Consider the following 18,142-nt stretch of genomic DNA (forward strand, 5'->3'; position numbering starts at 1 on the left):
TTAATAATAATAAAAAATACACTTTTGTCTTTGCAGAAACATTCATAATCTTCTACGATTTTGTTTTTACTCACACATGAATGAAAGAAACAACATATAAATGTTGAGGGGTTATGGGTAATGGAGTTGTAACTGGTTAAAATTCTATATTATATAACACAGAACCATTACATAAAACCTCACACAGGGTGTTAGAATGTGTGTGTTTGCGTGTGTATGCATGTGTGTTTGTCAGTGTCAGGGAATTCTCACCTGTTGTTGGCACCTGTCAAAATAAAAGCATTACCTCAGCGAACAGAAACAAAGTTCTGTTTCCAGCACTGCAACATGTCAAAGTCTAATTAGTATATAAAAAAGAACTGCTCCTATTTTATGTCAGACTAAATTTGAATACTTTATTTATCCCGGGGATAATTACATTTCATGACAGTTGCTTTGTTTTAGAATAATTTAATAAAAAGTCTTCATGTTCAGAGTCGAACCCTGTCCCTTCATCACCATGAACACGCACTTTGTTTTCACTGAATCCCACACACACCTCCCTCCTGCCAAATATACTCACTCCAGCACCAAATGTGGATTAATCTGCTGCTGAAAATAGTCCCTTACAGATGAACTGTTTTCGCCTCTTTGTTTGTTAAAACTACATTGAGCAGCTGTTTTAGGAAAAGCCTGAGAAGTTTACATTTTAAAAGATTTACCTCGCGTGTTATTGGTTTGACAGAAAAACTATGTTCATATTTTGAATAATAAACACACTTTTTTTAAACAAAGTTTCTTGTTTAGCTAGATTTCTTTATTTGAGCAAATTTAGTGATGTTTTAATAAATAATTAGGCTGAGTTTTTATTTTATATAACATATGTTTTATTGTTTCTATTATAATACATTTTAGTATATATTTTCCAATTGGATGGTTGTCATTTATAATAAGGCATTGTGTTTTATTAAATCGTTCAAACGTTTATTTTAATATTTGAAATATATTTATCCTGTCGCCATATTTGTTTCTCTTCCCTTGCGTCTAACACCAATCATTTAGGAATAATCATTTTAAAATAAACTCTTTTGTTTTAGGCACTTATTAATAGCAGCATTTCCCTGTTTATATGTTAACTCACATTGTTAAAACCATAATAAAACAACTAGCCTTCTTGAGTTTCCTTAGTCAAATAAATAATGTGCTTTGTGAACACCTGTACAGTAGTTCGAGGCCTTGCTGCAGGCGGGCAGTGATAGATGACGTTAGGATGCAGGATCTGAACCAGCGACCTCCATCTGCTGTTGACCTTTAGCTGCTGAAGACACTTAACTGGTGGCCTTTAGGTTTCATCTTTTATCACCGTGGAGATAATGAGACGTTTCCTGGCATCACCTCTGATTGGGTCCGAGAGAGACCCTGGTCGTGAGGCGAGGAGAGGGAGAAAAAAGGGAGGGTACAAGGGGGTGAGAGAGGGTATGAATGGGTGAGGGAGTCTAGAAGAATCTGCTAGGTCTATATTAGCCCCGGTGAATCACGGCGAGCCTGGCATACCGGGTGTCCCCTTTCACACCATATAAGTCCAACCCCCCCCCCCCTCATCCACCCCTGCCTCACCCCGCCTCACCCCTCCACCCCCCCACAATGCAACAGTGCTATCTGTGGTTATTCTTAGGCTGTCACTTTGGCTCCAGCCGAGTCCTCTTCTGTCTCCTCGCTCTCGCCATCTCGGTTCGTTGCATTTCATTTTTCAAATTAAATTTCTTTTATTTCGATCTGTTTTTTTAAATCGTCTTTTTTCTGATTTCAGAGGCTCCCCCGCTGCCCTCCCGTCCCTCCAGCAGCTGTGGGGTTTTTAAACACATTTTAAAGGTTCAATCGTACATTTTTCGGAGGATCTTTCTAAGAATGAGCTGCTACACAGTGACGCTCCCCGGCCCCGGGCCCTGGGGCTTCAGGCTGCAGGGGGGGAAGGACTTCAACATGCCCCTCACCATCTCCAGGGTAAGAAATACTGAATTAAAAACTGTTAAACACTAGTTTTCATCTTCAGATACACCTGAGAGTCTCTGTTTGACCCCAGACAAGTCAGTTTGATGGAAGTCTGCAAACCTTTATGGTATTTTTACACATAGCAAATGTTTGATCCTCTAGATTACTGTAGAATAAGGTATTCAACTTTTATGCTATAAACTCATTATGGGTAATAAGTAAAGCGGAAATACAGTGAAGATCATGCGCATACATTACAGACAACCTTACGTCTAACTATAGTGGTTTTTAAGTACTTCATATTGTTTCTAACTTCCTTAAGTGATTCTTTTATCTTCAAAAGAAATCTGATTCATCAAGTAATCTCAGAAGGCTAATTTGCATTTCCGTTTAGTTTAAGGGGTCGTTACAGAATGATAGCATTTAAAATGGTTAAACATGTGTAGCACAGAGGCTCACATTACAGGACACGCTAATTAAAATAACATGCATGTTACATAGCAACATGATAGCGACAGGTTACAGCAGTCCAGTCAATGACTTTAAAACCAGTGACATAAATCTAAATATCTCAACTGGATTTTAATGGAAATAAAACTTAATTTTTAACAGCTTTTGAATACAATCATTTTTAAGAAAAGAAAGACTGTTTGGATGAGGACACTTTTGCATTGTTTGTTGACTCAAACCGATCTTAAAGAAACTTTAAAGGGGCCCAATTATGCTTTTTGTGTTTCCTGTAGTGTGTTCTATAGGATTTAGTGCATGTAAATGGTATGCAGAGGTTAAAATCCCCGTGATTCCCTGAGTTTCTCTCCCACACGCCTCCATTGGACTCCTTTGTTTACTTCCAAAACATAGTGACATCACTACGTAACACTCATGTTTCTATTGGCTAGTGCCCCAACACATTGTAAATGATAGGCTAGGCTAAGAGGCGGTACATCTGTAAGTGGTTGACCAATGAGACTGAGCAGACTGGGCTCTGGTTTCAGACAGAGGGTGAAAAGAGGTAGTATGAGAGTAAAAAAGAGAGAGCTCCAGGGTGAGAGCTGCTCCCTCCCCCCGACAGCATGACGGCTGCCGGGGTTTGTCAGAGAGGCTGAAAGCAGAGCCAGAGCCTAAAACTGGAGCTGGTTTTAGTTTCACTGCCTTCTCTCTCTGTGAATCTGCTGCATGTGTCCTCAGGATGTGTCATTATTGACCTTTGACCTAATCCTTGTTGGCTGCTTGTTGGATTATTCTGCGAACTGGCTCTCTGTGACGGAGGAATTTATTTCCTGTTAGAACTTCCGTTGGGTTAAACGTCTTCTCACTGCTGTCCAGATGCTGATGCAGATCATCCATGACTCGTTATCACTGCAGAGTGGAATTAAAGGACAGGACTTTTGAGATGCACAGGTTTTGCTTTGAGACAATGACACCCAGCAGCTGTTCACACACACACACACACACACACACACACACACACACACACACACACACACACACACACTTACAAATACACACACACACATACACACACACACTGACAGTAGTCCTTCTGGAACAGCTGACGAGGAGTTTCCTCTCTGTCCCTGTGTGTGTGGGCTACAGAGTGTTTCCGACCTGAACATGTGTCCCAAATACATTCGTTTTGTTATCAACAAACCCTCTTATCTTCCTCAGAATGCTCCTGCACTTGGTTGTATAGTGTAAAGCGTGTTGGACACACACAAATCTGCTTTCCCTACAATTTATTTCGAGAAATGCATGTAATGTAAAGTAATAATGAACTTATTACAAGTTGAATAACCAAGATATTCACCATATTAGCAGTTTTTCCCCTAACCCTCCCAAATACTTTGACTCTGACAAAGGTGCACATTTTTATCTCCATGTGGTGATAATCTGACAGCATCTGAATTGGATTTACGCTGCGTTTTCTGCCGGTTTTTACGCCGTCTGTCAGAGGATTGCTGTATGAGCGAGGGACTGCGGCAGACGTTTCCCATCATGCCTCCGGGTTGGTGTGTTCATTGTTTCCTTAGGTTTAGAGTTTGGGGCAGCAGGTTGAGCGAGCATCAGAGAAACAGCGGGATTAATGAGGATAAATCAATCTGCTGCTTAATCAGAGTCTCAGAGTCAACAGGAAGTCAGGTTTAGTGTGAGTGGAGGGGGATGTAGAGGCAAGCTGAAATACACTTGTTGTGTTGTTGTTTTATTGGTTAATTACTGCATGGTTGTAATTTTGCTTAAAGGTCACTCATGGTTGGTCAGATCTGCAAGTCACTGATGCAAAATATTAATGATCGGGACACCTTCCAGCAGGAATATATGGGAGATGTATAATGCCTCAAGTAAAACACGTTTGGTGAAAGTGTAATATGCATTAACTGTGCCATAACCCGATGAAACGCACTTAAAAAAGACAATTATTTGACTGTTTTTAAACTTTATTGTTTCTTCCTATGTCACAAAACCAGGTATTCTCAAACTCTCAAACACTTGATACCAGTTTGATACAAACATTACATCCAATTTACTTCCACATACACTACTTTTTCATTGTGTTTTTTAGGAATTTATTAATGCTGATTTGCCTCAAGTTTCTTCCGATAAACTACAGTTGTGAAATATTACATTTTTCAGATTTTAGCATCGATTTAGTACCAAATACTCACTAGAGCAACAAATGTGGATTAGTCTGCCACTGAAAATATTCTGAAAACACATTTCTCTTCTGCTTGATTGATTAAATCCGCAGTGAGCAGCTTTTTAAGGACATTATTGAAGAAACTATATTCTGTTTTTAAAGATGTATGTCTTAGTAGGCACCAATGGAAAAAAGACAGGAAGTCAGACAGTATTTAGAGCACAACACCTTTCTGTTTCCCTCTAAATGTGGTATTTGTTGATAATAAGAAAAGTATAAAATAACATTAAGCTCCTCAAACAAGAAGGCAGGGAAGTTTTCACAGATCCTGTAGCGTCAGTGTGAATGATGAAACATATTTAATGTAAATATAATAAGAACTCGTCTTAATAGTGTTCTTGAAAACAGAAGAGGTGCAGCTCTTTGGTGTGTTGATGCGTACTATATCAAAATATACTCTGATATTTTGTTTAAGATCACCCTTGACTTGAATGTTTATGACTTTGATTTGTCTTATCCATAAAGTGTGCATAGTTAAACCTCCGGAAAAAGAACTGTGGAAAATGAATGTCACTTAAAGTTTCCACACACACGTTATGTTTTAGTGTCCCTTCAGCGGGACATTTACGGTCTCTTGGTTTTTCTGTCTGTCTGACCGTATGATATTCCTTATATTCCTTATATTTCTTTACCATTTTATCTTCTTTGCAATAAAGCAGACTGACATTTATCTTGCAGAGCCGACAGAAATGTCAGCTGTGTAGGAGGATCAGAACAGAGGAAAGAAAGGGAGATATCCCGCAGCAGGGAGGATTAACGCTGACATTATTAGATGTAGAGGGAAGGAAAAATTGTCCTTAATCGACACTTCGATATATATCATCTTTTCTTGAACGTTATTTATTGTTATTTGTATTTTAAATGCACAAATACATTTCCATAAGGCCAGTAAATAAACTAGCAAATAAGCAACATGAAACAACCAAAGAGTAAATTAGACGGAACGGTCCAAAAAGTAGGATGTATTATTAGGTGGTATTAACATAGGGTATGTAAAGTTTTTGAAGTGAGTTCAGTTTGACCCAACATTGACATAATAACCACATTAATGGATCAATCATTTTAATCCAAATTAGCCAATTCTGCATGACGAGAACTTTACTTTGCTTTTGTATAAGTAGTAATTACACAGTGCAGAAATACTGTCGCCAGTAAAAATCTTCAGATTTAAATTGTGCTTAACTTGGAAAATAAATTGCTCTGAAGTCTTAAAAGGAAGAATATATTTTAAAAACTGCATTTAATTATTGTAAATTAATATTATTTACCACTTCTACTGACTTTAATCTTTATATCGACTTCAGTCCTGAAGATAACCAGACAATATACATTTAGTTTTGATAGTTTTAACCCTTTAAATAACAAATTACTTTCAGCTAATTTAGTTTTTTCTGAGAAGAAATGTTCCCTTTTGTGATATGCCAATGATCACCAGCACTTTGATATTGATTCATTAACATTTTGGGGGCAGAAAACCAGGGGAAAAGCATGTATTTGTGAATGTTTACTGTAGTATTAAGGCTTTAAGCTAAAGACCTGAGTACTCTTTACCCCCCTGGTGGTCTCTGTGTGGCTCAGAGTTGCTTATATAAAGTTATACAGTCGGTGTGAAAGCCGAGCTGCTGCTGTAACACATGGAGCTGACTCAGCCCCCCCTCCCCCCCTGCATCCTGTTACAGGTCAGGAGAACCCAAACGCTTTCACAGCATCAGGAAACCCCAAATAAGATCCACCGTGCACAGAGAGAGACACTGAGCTGGTCATCACGTTGCAACATTAGAAATGTTTTCAGTATATCTCTATGCATGGGTGCAGGGCACAACATTCAGGCACAATATGCAAGAGGCCAGTGGCATCCTTTACTAGCCAAAATAGAACATTTTTCAGGCTTAAAGATCACAGCTTTTGCTTCAGGTTATATTTATTGTGCATCAGACAAAACCAAAAGAGATACAAAACGACCACAAAGAGATGCGAAACAACCACCAAGGGATGCTACATAAGATTTAAAGCAACCACAAAGAAAACAAACTACTGATGCAACATTATTATAAAGAGCAAAACCTCAAACTGTGAATGACCAGGAAGAGAAGCTGAACGACTTAAAAGAGATGCAAAATGGCTGTAAGAATACGCAAAACAGCTATTGAAGTACACACAACCAACACTAAAAGAATGAAAGAGACTAAAGAGGAGCGGAACCAACACAAAAAGACTCAAAGAAAATACAAAGTAATGCAGAATGGCTGTTCATTAAAGAGACGCAAACAACTCCAAAACCTAAATTACTTTAAAAGAACTTGAAACGACCACAAAGAGATGCTCATCCATTTAGGTGTTGCTGATTGACTTAAAAGACATTTTTAGACTCAAAAACACTTAGAAGGGAAACTAAATGGCTTCAAAGAGATGGTGAATAGCTACTAAAATTCTAAAAATGACTTGGAAGAGAGGAAAAAGAACAACAGGTGCAAAATAACTCTTTCAAGACTTTAAAATACACTCGTATCACAGCTGCTCAGGGACAGTGCATCTTCACCTGTCAAAGGCGGAAAAATGGCTGTTTCTCAGGTGATCTGTGCCGGAGAAATGTGCGTGAACTTAACGTGTGGAGCTTCAGCTGCATCACCCTGAGGCTGCTGACAGGCACAGGCTGTTTATAGCCCCTGAAGGTCACACACACACACTCACTCAGACACACACATGTCTTATCAGTTCTTCTTCTACTGTTACAGACACTCTGCTGTCGGTCAGTGTGCCCGATGAAACCCAGAATCGCATTTTTAACTCCAGACAGTTGAGTGCAGATTGTAGGCAGACTATATCACTGTAATGTACATAAATAACTCTCTCCAACAAACCCATTCACAGAAGTGTGTAAATGTGGTAGATACAGGGTCTGTGCAGTGAACATGGAGAGTATGTGGGTCAGTGTATAGTAGGCCGCTCTGCACACACAGACCTCACATTGTTCAAACTCTGCAAATGTTTGTTCACTTTAATCCGGCCACTGGTGATCAGAAAATAACGAAGCGTCAGCAAACAGGAGGCTAAACGCCGTGCAGCAGAGTTTTATTTCTCTCTTATTTTTTGTTTTTATTCTAATGGTATAGCAAATACAAGTAGTTAATGTGTGTAAGGGTTGCAGGAAGTGGTGTCCTTGTAGGGCATTTATACAATTGTGCAAAACCTACAACAACTCTCACTGACACTGTTGTACAGACTAGCGTCCCCACTTTGCTTTATATTATCGGTTTGTTCTATCTGTATGTTTAACAATGTTTTTCAACATGAACAAAGAGTAAGGAAAAGTGAAACACTCACTGGCAGCAACATTCATTGTCTGCCTGGCAAATCTGCTGAAACAAATCTGCTTTTGGGATAGTGTGTCTGACATATTGAGATCAGGATAGACGCACACAGACATGAAGCTTCAGCCAACATACTATTTAAATATTATTTATTTCAAAGTAAAGGCTGCATTTGTTGTTATTATGGTTTGGCTTTTAAGAGGTCCTTGTTTCTGTTTATTTATAAGCTATTTAGGGCTGTTACACGGTACGGTATAGTGACAGCTGCAAGAAACTGTAATAACTGTAGATGAACCAGTAAGATGAGCAGTGTGTGAGCCGGGCTCCCGGCTGTCTGTCACTGCCCGCCAACTGCCAACGGCTAACGGCTAACGGCTAGCAGCTAGCAGCTAGAGCTTACAGCTAGCTGTTAACTGCTAGCTGCTAACTGCTCCTCTCAAGGGGGCGACGTTTCATTCATGCCACATAACCTGCATCCTGTGGAAATGTCAGCCAGAAGATTCTTAGTGTCATTTTGTGTGTGTGTGTGTGTGTGTGTGTGTGTGTGTGTGTGTGTGTGTGTGTGTGTGTGTGTGTGTGTGGTGTGTGTGTGTGTGTGTGTGTGTGTGTGTGTGTGTGTGTGTGTGTGTGTGTGTGTGTGTGTGTGTGTGTGTGTGTGTGTGTGTGTGTGTGTGTGTGTGTGTGTGTGTGTGTGTGTGTGTGTGTGTGTGTGTGTGTGTGTGTGTGTGTGTGTGTGTGTGTGTGTGTGTGTGTGTGTGTGTGTGTGTGTGTGTGTTTAAAAATGTAAGTAAGGCATTATGTAACGCAATTTTTTTTGTAAATTTAGGACAAATGTACAGACACAAATAGTCAAAGTGATTACAACAAACTCCTTAATGTGGATTATGATGTTTTAAATAAATGTGTTTGAAGCATAAGCCTCAAAATTCATGCTCATGACTTTTATTCTCTGGTCATTGTTCACCTAAATCCCAGCTTTCACTATTTTTAGCCACACTAGCGGCATGCCGGCTGAACTGTCTGCACACCACTCTGGTACAGACCGAAATATCTCAGCAGCTACCGGAGGGATTGTGATGAAATTTTGGACAGACATTCATAAGATAAGATACAACTGTAGAGGGAATTCCTGAGCTGCAGTTACAGGACAACATGTGAAGAGCGCAAATATGAAAGATAACTCTTAAAACTTTTTAAGTGCCCAATACTTTGCCTTGATATACCAAATACCTGCAGAACGAAAGACACAAGGACCTGATAATTGTTTACTGATATTTTTCAAATGTTAGCATTTACTTTGGGGGAGATCAGGGTTAGATGGTCTTTTAAATCACCTTTTAAGAGTTTTATTACCTTCTCTTTTGTTCTGTTTATTTCATCCTATTTTAGTTGGTGGTTTTAATTTTAATTTAATTCTTCCCATGCTTTAAATGTGTTCTATTATTATGAAAACACTCTGTTTAAAAGGTGCTATAATTTAAGTGAGTTCTTATTTTAAACTACTATATTTGCAATTCATGAAAAATGTCTCACATGGTATACAAATATTTGTCTTTAGAGGATGATTTCCCACGAGACACTTTATATTCAGGTGTGATGAGTCCATGATCTTCTGCAGGATTTGCACCACTTTAATATCAACTAAGTCTTTGATTTTTTTGTTTTTTTAATAACCGGTTTTGTTGGAGAACTGTCACTGCAGAGGTGGATTTTCAGATTAAGGGCACGAACACATTAATCCTTAAATGATTGATTAATTCTGCTTTCATTGAATGTGTTTCATGGAAATCTGTGAACCTTTTCCCTGAAGCTTTTTCGTTATTAAGTTGATTAAAGATGCACATTGGAGCAGGGCCGGTTCTGGAGGGCTAGCAACGGGAGCAATTGTACCCGGGCCGGTCTGGAGGGGGGCCCAATAAAAATAAATGAGGATTTCTCTCTGATCCTGCATTAAGTGTATCGCAGAGTGTGTCTCACTTAACAGCACAAAGGGACCCTGTATGTTTGCTTCTGGCAGTTTCCTTATTGGCTGTTAATGATTTATTTTAAAAATGTATCAGAGTCCCCCCCTCCCCCCAGCGGGAGTAATCGCAGGCTCAAGACGTGAGATCGACATTCGGTTAGTTGGTAGCCTAGGCTAAATCAAAATGTCTGGAAACAAATCAGGTTTTCAAAAGAGAAAGGATTATAAACGGAGGACCGAAAACACAAAAAAGGAGCAGAAATGCAAAGCGAGTCTACAGGAGGCCTGTCCGTGCCACAGCGGGCTATTGTCTTAACGTCAACATTGTCCTACCTTAAAACTTTAGGCGTGGTTGGAGGGGGGGGGGGGGGCACCGATGTTGCTCTCAGACCCAGAATAGCGCAGGACCGACCCCACATTGGAGTGTGATGTGTCATCACACTCCAATGTCATCAGGATGCTTCTGAAATAAGATGACACAAAAATAGGGAAATGTTTACCTTTAATTTGACTTTATTGGTGAATGAGTTGACATTTTTTGCAAACTTCTTCTTAGTTCTCCTATAAGCTGTTCGTTATTAAGTGACTAAATATGCAGGTTGGGGTTTGATGTGACCTGAACCTAAATAAAGGACATCTCTAACAGGAAACAGTTTCTTATTTATTTCTTTAAATTAACTTTTGTTTTACCATCATGTATTTGATCAAAGTTTCTCATAGTTTCTCATGTGTCCAGATCACGCAGGGCAGCAAGGCGGCGCAGGGTAACCTGGTGCAGGGCGATGTAATCGTAGCCATCGATGGCGTCGGCACGGACGGGATGACCCACCTGGAGGCTCAGAACAAGATCAAGATGGCCAACTACAACCTGGCACTCACTATGACCAAGTAAGGCCTTATCTCCTTATCAGGGGCTCATTTTCAGGTTCATATCAGTATGTAGTGTCTCTACTGGGACATGTCTCCATGCTTTAATGTTCAGAAAGCTCTTTATGTTTCTCATACTGCCTGTGCTGCAGCACCTTTTTTCACCCTCTGTCTGAAACCAGAGCCCAGTCTGCTCTGATTGATCAGCTGGCCGCCTCTGTGTCGATTGGCCAACCGCTTAGAGATGTCCCGCCCCTTATTGTTCACTGTCTTGGAGCATTAGCCAATAGAAGCGCAAGAAGTGTTACAGAGTGATGTTTTGGCCTTTTTGGACCTCAACCAGTTATTCCACTGGGATACCTGAAAGATGCAAATAGTTTATCTAATTGTTTTAATGCAAAATCTTAAATCCTAAAGTGGTAAGCTTAATGTAGGGGATAGTTAGTCATATTTCCCCCAGCTCTGAAAATAAATTTGGAGGGTTGTTCTGTAATCTTGGGAACATGCTGCAGGGTGAACGATGCTAAAAGATGGCCGCCGCTGACTTTGTGCCGTCCCTCAGGAATAAAAAGCGGTGAAATCCTCCTCTGCTCCCTGAAGGTGTCTGACAGACATCTGATAAACTCTGGGAGGAAATGAATGTCTCATAACAGAAGACCCTCAGGGGGGGAGGATAAGAAAAAGGGATGAAGATGAGGAGTTTTTCCATCATTTTTCTCGTCGCTCATGTTGTTTTACGAGTGTAAAGCAGACTGCAGGGCACGAAGGTCAGCAGATAGATGAGGAGCTTTCACGCTCGGATATAATGGAAGCAGTTTGACCTCTGGTGACCTTTGACAGGAAACACACAGGCAGAGGAGACAGTGACTTGAGATGCAATCAGTTTTTTTCTCAGGGTCAGAAATAACAAATCTGTGATTTATAAGTCGATTGTGATCTGTAAAACATGGAATATCTACATCCCAGCTTCATCTGAATTAGAGTTCAGATCCTTTATAGCAGTCCAGGGTCTCAGGTTATTAAAAAATCTGATTTTTCCATAAACAGCATCAATTCCTTCCTTTTCTCTCCTAAATGTCCTTAATGAAAGAAAGAAAATAAAGACATCTTAATTATTGATTGTTCAATTATGTAGTGTAGGCTCTTTTACTCACAATGATGTAGCTTCTAGTGTAATAATGACCTTATACTTGTCCCTAAAATGTGTTTGTTGGTCTCTTTTTGTGATCGCTGCTCCCTAAATAATTTATACAAAGCGAAGTCAAATCAAATCAAAGTGTATATATCAGGAAACACGTTTGTCTCAGTGGACTTTACAGAAACAAACAACAACATTGTAAACAATAAACAACAGGAAAATAATGACAAGACAAGATGGAGTGTAAAAATGAATTAAGATACAACAATAGATCATTAAAATACAATAAAACAATGAGAGGAAATTCAATGTTTTGTGGCAACAAGGAGGACGAACATATCGGGAATAATCTGAAACCAGCTCTGACTAAAGGAAGGTCTTGAGCGCACTCAAGTCAAAATAAATTCTCGTGGACAGAACTTATACATTCAAACAGAAATATAGTTTACGACATGACATATAGAAAACAAGAAGGTAAATAAGAAGTAATTCAACATGTAGTGATCTCTCTGTTTGCTTTTCTTCCTGCAGGGCGAAGCGTAGCGCTGCGATGTCGCTGCCGAGGATGGACGTTTTTTCCATAATTCCTCACCAACAGGTATCTTTACCCATAATGCATTGCTGCTGCTGCACACACAGCTGCACATCCACAAATGCAACTGAGAGATTAAGGTGAAAAGAAACTGATATAGGAATCCAGTCTGTCTGTGTTTAAAAATGAGTGATATATTTTTATTTTATGTTCTATATGTTCATTTTTTCCTCCTCAGTTTGTCTTTACTGCTGAACACATATATAAACATGTATTTTTCTCTGTGTTCCGCTCTGCCAAAAGAAAACACACTGCTGCTTTATAAGGACACACACACACACACACACACACACACACACACACACACACACACACACACACACACACACACACACACACACACACACCGGCACACACAAAAACATACTACTGGTTCATTATGATGCGATTTCGCCCCCTGGTGGCCAAACGCGATAAGACTTGAAAGCACTGAAATAGAATTATAATACTAGTGAATATTTACGTGTGACTTTGAGGGAAAAAAAGGATAATAAAGGAGAACCCAAATAAATGATAATCTTTAAAGTAATTACCCACCCTGCGTTACCTTTTAATTGATGTATAAGATTTAGTGGGAAGACAAGAGGTACTGACGATCACAAAAGGATATTTCAACGACTCAACACCAGGTATTGATAGTTGTTGTTACCCCTGGAGCCTCAGGTGAACGGCCACCTGTCGGCCTGCAGTGCCTCCTCCGGGCCTGCGGGGGCAGACTCTCCGGGGAGGGGGGCGGCAACGAGCCCCACCCAGAGGAAGCAGTATAACAACCCCATCGGCCTGTACTCAGAGGAGACTCTGAGGGAGATGGCCGCCATTCAGGCCGGGCTGCCTGTCGGGTACGTAGAGGAGGAATCATGGCTTCCTTTAAATAGCGTTTTCCCAACACGTCACACCTGAGACTGTAGAGAAATATCTCACTGTGATGGTAGATTATTCTCCTCTAACCCTCTGCTGACCTTTGACCCCGAGAATAAGGAGAAAAATGGGTGCATCAGAACATTCAGTGTCTTGACAGTCGCACAAAAACAAAACATTAGAGGGATTTTCCCCCTTATGTCTGGTCCTAATACCTCTGTAATACACAGATTAAACTACCCAGCAGTCTGTAAAGCAGTTAAACTGAGCTCCACAAATTAATCCACTGACCTTGTTGTCAGCCGTTTCACGCAGGAACTGCTTTCTCTCTAGCGGATCACCGGGCAGGAGGAAGTGTGCGTCTCCTGAGCTTCATTATGGGATTCACCTCTGACCTTTATTCCCTGCCTCTCTCTCTAGGAGCAGCCACAGAACACACTGTCAAATGTGGGTTTTTTTTAATGACTAAATCTACTTTTTTCTTCTGTTTCTTCGCTCACACAAAGGTTTTCTCCCCCGCTCCTCCCAAGTTAGTATCCTCTCTGCTGAGTGTTGTGTGTGTTTGGTCTTTTTAAGGCATGCTTTGTTTCTGAAGTGCTGCCTGTAGTCGTTTTAAATCATTACATCATTGTTCAATAATAGAGAACAGGTTGAAATTAAAGCAAAGTGGAAATGGTTTAGTGCTTCTCTTAGACAAATTGAAACCACATTTCCAATCAGCCAAATATCTGATCAATTTGCAGGGGAAATTTCAAAATAAAAGCATGATGAATATGTTAAATTAAAATCTTCAGCTGAACAGTAACTAAAGCAGTTTCAATGCTGGGTTTGTTTCACACTGAATGATCGAGTTAGGCTTAGAAATAAATAGTTTATGCACGATCGCAGAGTAAAATGCTGACTGTAAAGAGATGCATTTTCATTCACATTTCAATGCATATATTTAGTAGATTTTCAGAATACATTGTCAAAACTTTAATATTGGATAGAATTTGACTTTTGAGAAGAGAGAGACATTCTTGTTTTTGTACGCAGCTGCTCAGGCTGAAAGGGACAAAAAAATCAAGTCAAAAGTCAAAAGATAAACATGACAGAGAAGTTTTATCATTGGTACTTCAACATTTCCTCACAGCTGAGCATTTTCAGTGTAAAACGAGACATAAATGTCATGTTTTTGGAAGTTATAAACGTCTGCTTGCATCGTGGTGGTTTGCTGAGGGTTTCAGACTGATGTTGTTATTGATGTTGTTCTTGTTGTTTAAAGAGAAAAATGAGTCTCAATAGAGAGTCAACCTCTGGGTTTTATGTTTGTGCTGTTGCATGCATCTTCAGAGACTTTTATATACCATTTTAAAAAACTGATTGTATTACATCCATGCTGTAATACAATCATCCATACGTCTGTTTTGAATTTACACAAAGGTCAGATTCTGAGGGTCTTTTTTTATAGATTGAAAATGCCTGAGGTTTATTTAATACCATGTTTGAATAATTATTTTACTCAAGGAAACTGAGAGGTGTGATTAATAAGACCAGTTTATAAGCGCCATTAAAGGGGAAAACTAAAGAAAAATGCAATAATTCAGACATTTTCCTTTTCTGTTTGAAGTTGGTAAAATATCACATATTTGCAAGAAAATCTCAGACATTTTTGGAGATTCAAGTCACAAATCCATGAGTTTTTTTACAGGGGAGTCATTGTGCACCTGGTAAACATGTTAAAATGAAATCCTAATAATCGCAGTTATCGCCTCAGTTGTTTTCTGTTGCCCCCTAGTGGCATAAAAATTACCACGGACTATTCAATTCTTGCAGTAAAGATAGTTATTTTATACAAATTCAATATTTTTATGTTAAAGTATAAAACTGATCCCACATACTTTTCAAACAATATGGAAAAGCACGTTGTTCTGATTTGACAGACGTTGGCTATAGGTGCCCTTTTTATTGGAGGGAAGTGAACATTTTTGTGAGCATGATTTTCCTGGATGATGCGTCTTCTTTTTAACACCTTCAAACTACACACACCCCCTCCTCGTATCCCACCTTCACACACACCCCTCAACCTTTACAACCTCCACCCCCTCCTCACCTCACAGCGCCGGTTTCAACCCTGCCGGCCCCCCCACCCAGAGGCCGATTGAGGTGACGGCCCCCGGCGGGAAGGCCACCATCATCCACGCCCAATACAACACGCCCATCAGCATGTACTCGCAGGACGCCATCATGGATGTGATCGCCGGGCAGACGCAGGGGATGGGGCACGACGCCGGGTAAGAGCACCTTCCTCCTCCTCCTCCGCCTCCTCCTCCTCTGGGCTCTTCCTCCTCACCAATTTACCTTCGTCATCCTAAATCATCCTCTTCTTCTCTGGCCTCTTTTTCATCTTCTCCCAACTCGCCATAATCTCCTGCCATCCTTTTTTCTTCTCACCAAAGCACCATCCTTCCTCCTAAATGCATCCTTTCCTCCTCCTCCTCCTCCTCCTCACCAAGGTCCATCATCATCTTATATTTCCCTCCTCTCCTCATCCTCTCCTAATCTTCTTCACAATTATGTTTCGATCAATTTTCAAAGACGTGTAAGAAATATTGAGGCGTATTTCCCAAAGACATCATAAATATGATTATATTTTGTAATTCATGATCTAGTATTTATTTAGTATTTATGACTATCTTCCTCTTCTCCGAAGTACAGCTGAAGCAATCACTTGCAAAATATTTAGGTGAAAGTCATCTTTGTTGTTGTTGTTGTTGTTGTGGCAATCCTCTTCCTCCTCTGACACTAACGAGACATTTTTCCATCCTGTTGGAAAATTGCTCCTGGATCTGTGCTGCAGTGTTCTGCATGAATTCAAAATGTTCTTGTTGCTTCTGACATCTACACACACGTTTACACCCTCATACACCACCTTTAATCACAGCTCCACTGAGAAACCAATTACACTTCCTGTTCGTCACGCTGCGACAAACTCGCCTTTACTGAGAAACGCTCAGAGTACAAAACTAAACCGACTATAAGCCGGGTAAAAACCTCAAATGAAAGAAAACTGAATGTTCTGATACCTTTTTTTCTTCTGGTGGTTTATATTTGTTCATTTTGTGTCTAACAACATACATTTAATACCAGAACACAATACAACATGTTTTATTCTCATGCAAGAATGTCTCTAAATGCAGTCCTCAAATATGCAGATTTGCTGCTTTTCTCTTTTTTTATTTCATTTGATTTAATTTAGTTACGCTTTATTTAAAGCAACTTACAACAAGTAACGATAAAAACAGTTTGAAGTTATATTAAAGGGACAATCTGTGGGTTTTAGACTGACAAAACAAGACATTTAAAGACATCACCTTGGACCTTTCATTGAGAATGACAATAATCCTTAGTTGCACCCTTAGACGGATTTCAATCCCTCTCTTCTTCTACTGAAGGTTCATATCTGTTTATTATGTGTATAACGCCAATCTCCTACCTCTGAAACACAATGCAAATGTTTCTATTTGCACTCATTTGTAGGCATTTCTCATTCAAAAATGTCAGAAAATTGTTTTCAGACTCTCACATATTTTTTGTATTATATCACGGTAAAGGGAATATCTTTAAGTATTGGACTGGGATAGACCTTAAAGATAAGATGTACTTTTATTGATTTTAATGCTACTTTCTGACATTTTTGTGGAGAGATACTAAGAAAAGAATCCTTGGTTGCAGCCCTAGAGATATTTAAACCCTTTAACGTCCTTTATTTGAATGAAGTCATGCAAAATCAAATCAACACCAGCCCAATATTGCTTTCTTTTGCACCATCAATCCAAAGTTGTACTGCACTGCAGGTTTCAGTGCATCCACAAATGTTCCCCTCTTCCTAAAAGACCGCTCAAGCTTTTCTGTCTGACCTGCTTTGGTTTGATGTGGGGGGGGGGTTTCAGTCCCGTTAAAGAGCTTGAATTCAGCGACTCGCCGGTCTATCAGGCGGTTCAGATTGCAGAGAAGGACCAGGATGTTGGTGGGGGGGGCCGCCGCAGCACCTCAGCCAACATACAGTCCAAGACCTTCAAAGTCCTGGCCCACGTGACCGGCACCGAGGCCTGTAAGTCTCCGGGTTACTTTTGTTTAGCGTGAAACCTCATATAAATATAGGCTACGATAGAGTTGAAAAGTTTGTGATCCGCTGTTTCCAAATTATCTCAATTTCCAGTATGTCAATGTCCCCAGAGTATTGCATGATGGGAGAATACCCTCGGAACTTTGGTTTTGAGTTTGACATTTTATATAGCGCTTTTCCAGTCCACTGATAACCATGGGGTTGTGCAACATTGTGCTAAAAGAGCGGTAGCACACTGTTTTATGGCCCCTAAGGATTCATCTTCACCGGCCCAAAAACCAAGATTGTGACCAAGCCCCCGAGAAGTGAACCGGACGTTGAAGCTTATTTTCCCAGTGGCCAAACTGTGGTACTACAACTTCTTTGTCAGTCCATGACGTCATTGGGCCCAAAAAATCTTGTTCTTATTGACTTATATTTGGGAAGTGACGTAGAATCTTTTTTGCGCTAAATGAACTGGGCAATTCCCAGTCGCATAGCCCTTATTTAAAGCAATAGGGTCTCAAAGTTGTGAAATGCACTAAAAGCCAAATCAAGCGTTATTTTACCTCTTCCTTAATTAAACTGAGCCAAGACCAAGCGTGAAATAATAGATTGCAGGTGAGTCTTAGCCAAAATGTAAGTGCCCATTCTCTATTG

At 39.9% G+C, this 18,142-nt stretch overlaps 1 protein-coding gene across 2 annotated transcripts in view; it reads left to right on the top strand.

Moving 5' to 3' along the window:
* Positions 1-18,142, top strand: part of LOC134858731 (LIM domain-binding protein 3-like) — a 29,475-nt gene that overhangs the window by 1,584 nt on the left and 9,749 nt on the right. The window contains exons 1-6 of one of the 2 annotated variants that reach the window (XM_063874799.1): positions 1,630-1,710; positions 1,790-1,983; positions 10,677-10,828; positions 12,477-12,543; positions 13,902-13,924; positions 15,495-15,668. In XM_063874799.1, the coding sequence (XP_063730869.1) occupies positions 1,888-1,983; positions 10,677-10,828; positions 12,477-12,543; positions 13,902-13,924; positions 15,495-15,668 (512 nt within the window). In that variant the 5' untranslated portion in view covers positions 1,630-1,710; positions 1,790-1,887. Of the gene's footprint in view, positions 1-1,629; positions 1,711-1,789; positions 1,984-10,676; positions 10,829-12,476; positions 12,544-13,194; positions 13,377-13,901; positions 13,925-15,494; positions 15,669-18,142 lie in introns of those variants that run through there. The other variant, XM_063874798.1, reaches the window with a different exon arrangement.

This window comes from Eleginops maclovinus, chromosome 22 (assembly GCF_036324505.1).
Source record: "Eleginops maclovinus isolate JMC-PN-2008 ecotype Puerto Natales chromosome 22, JC_Emac_rtc_rv5, whole genome shotgun sequence".
NCBI lineage: Eukaryota > Metazoa > Chordata > Actinopteri > Perciformes > Eleginopidae > Eleginops > Eleginops maclovinus.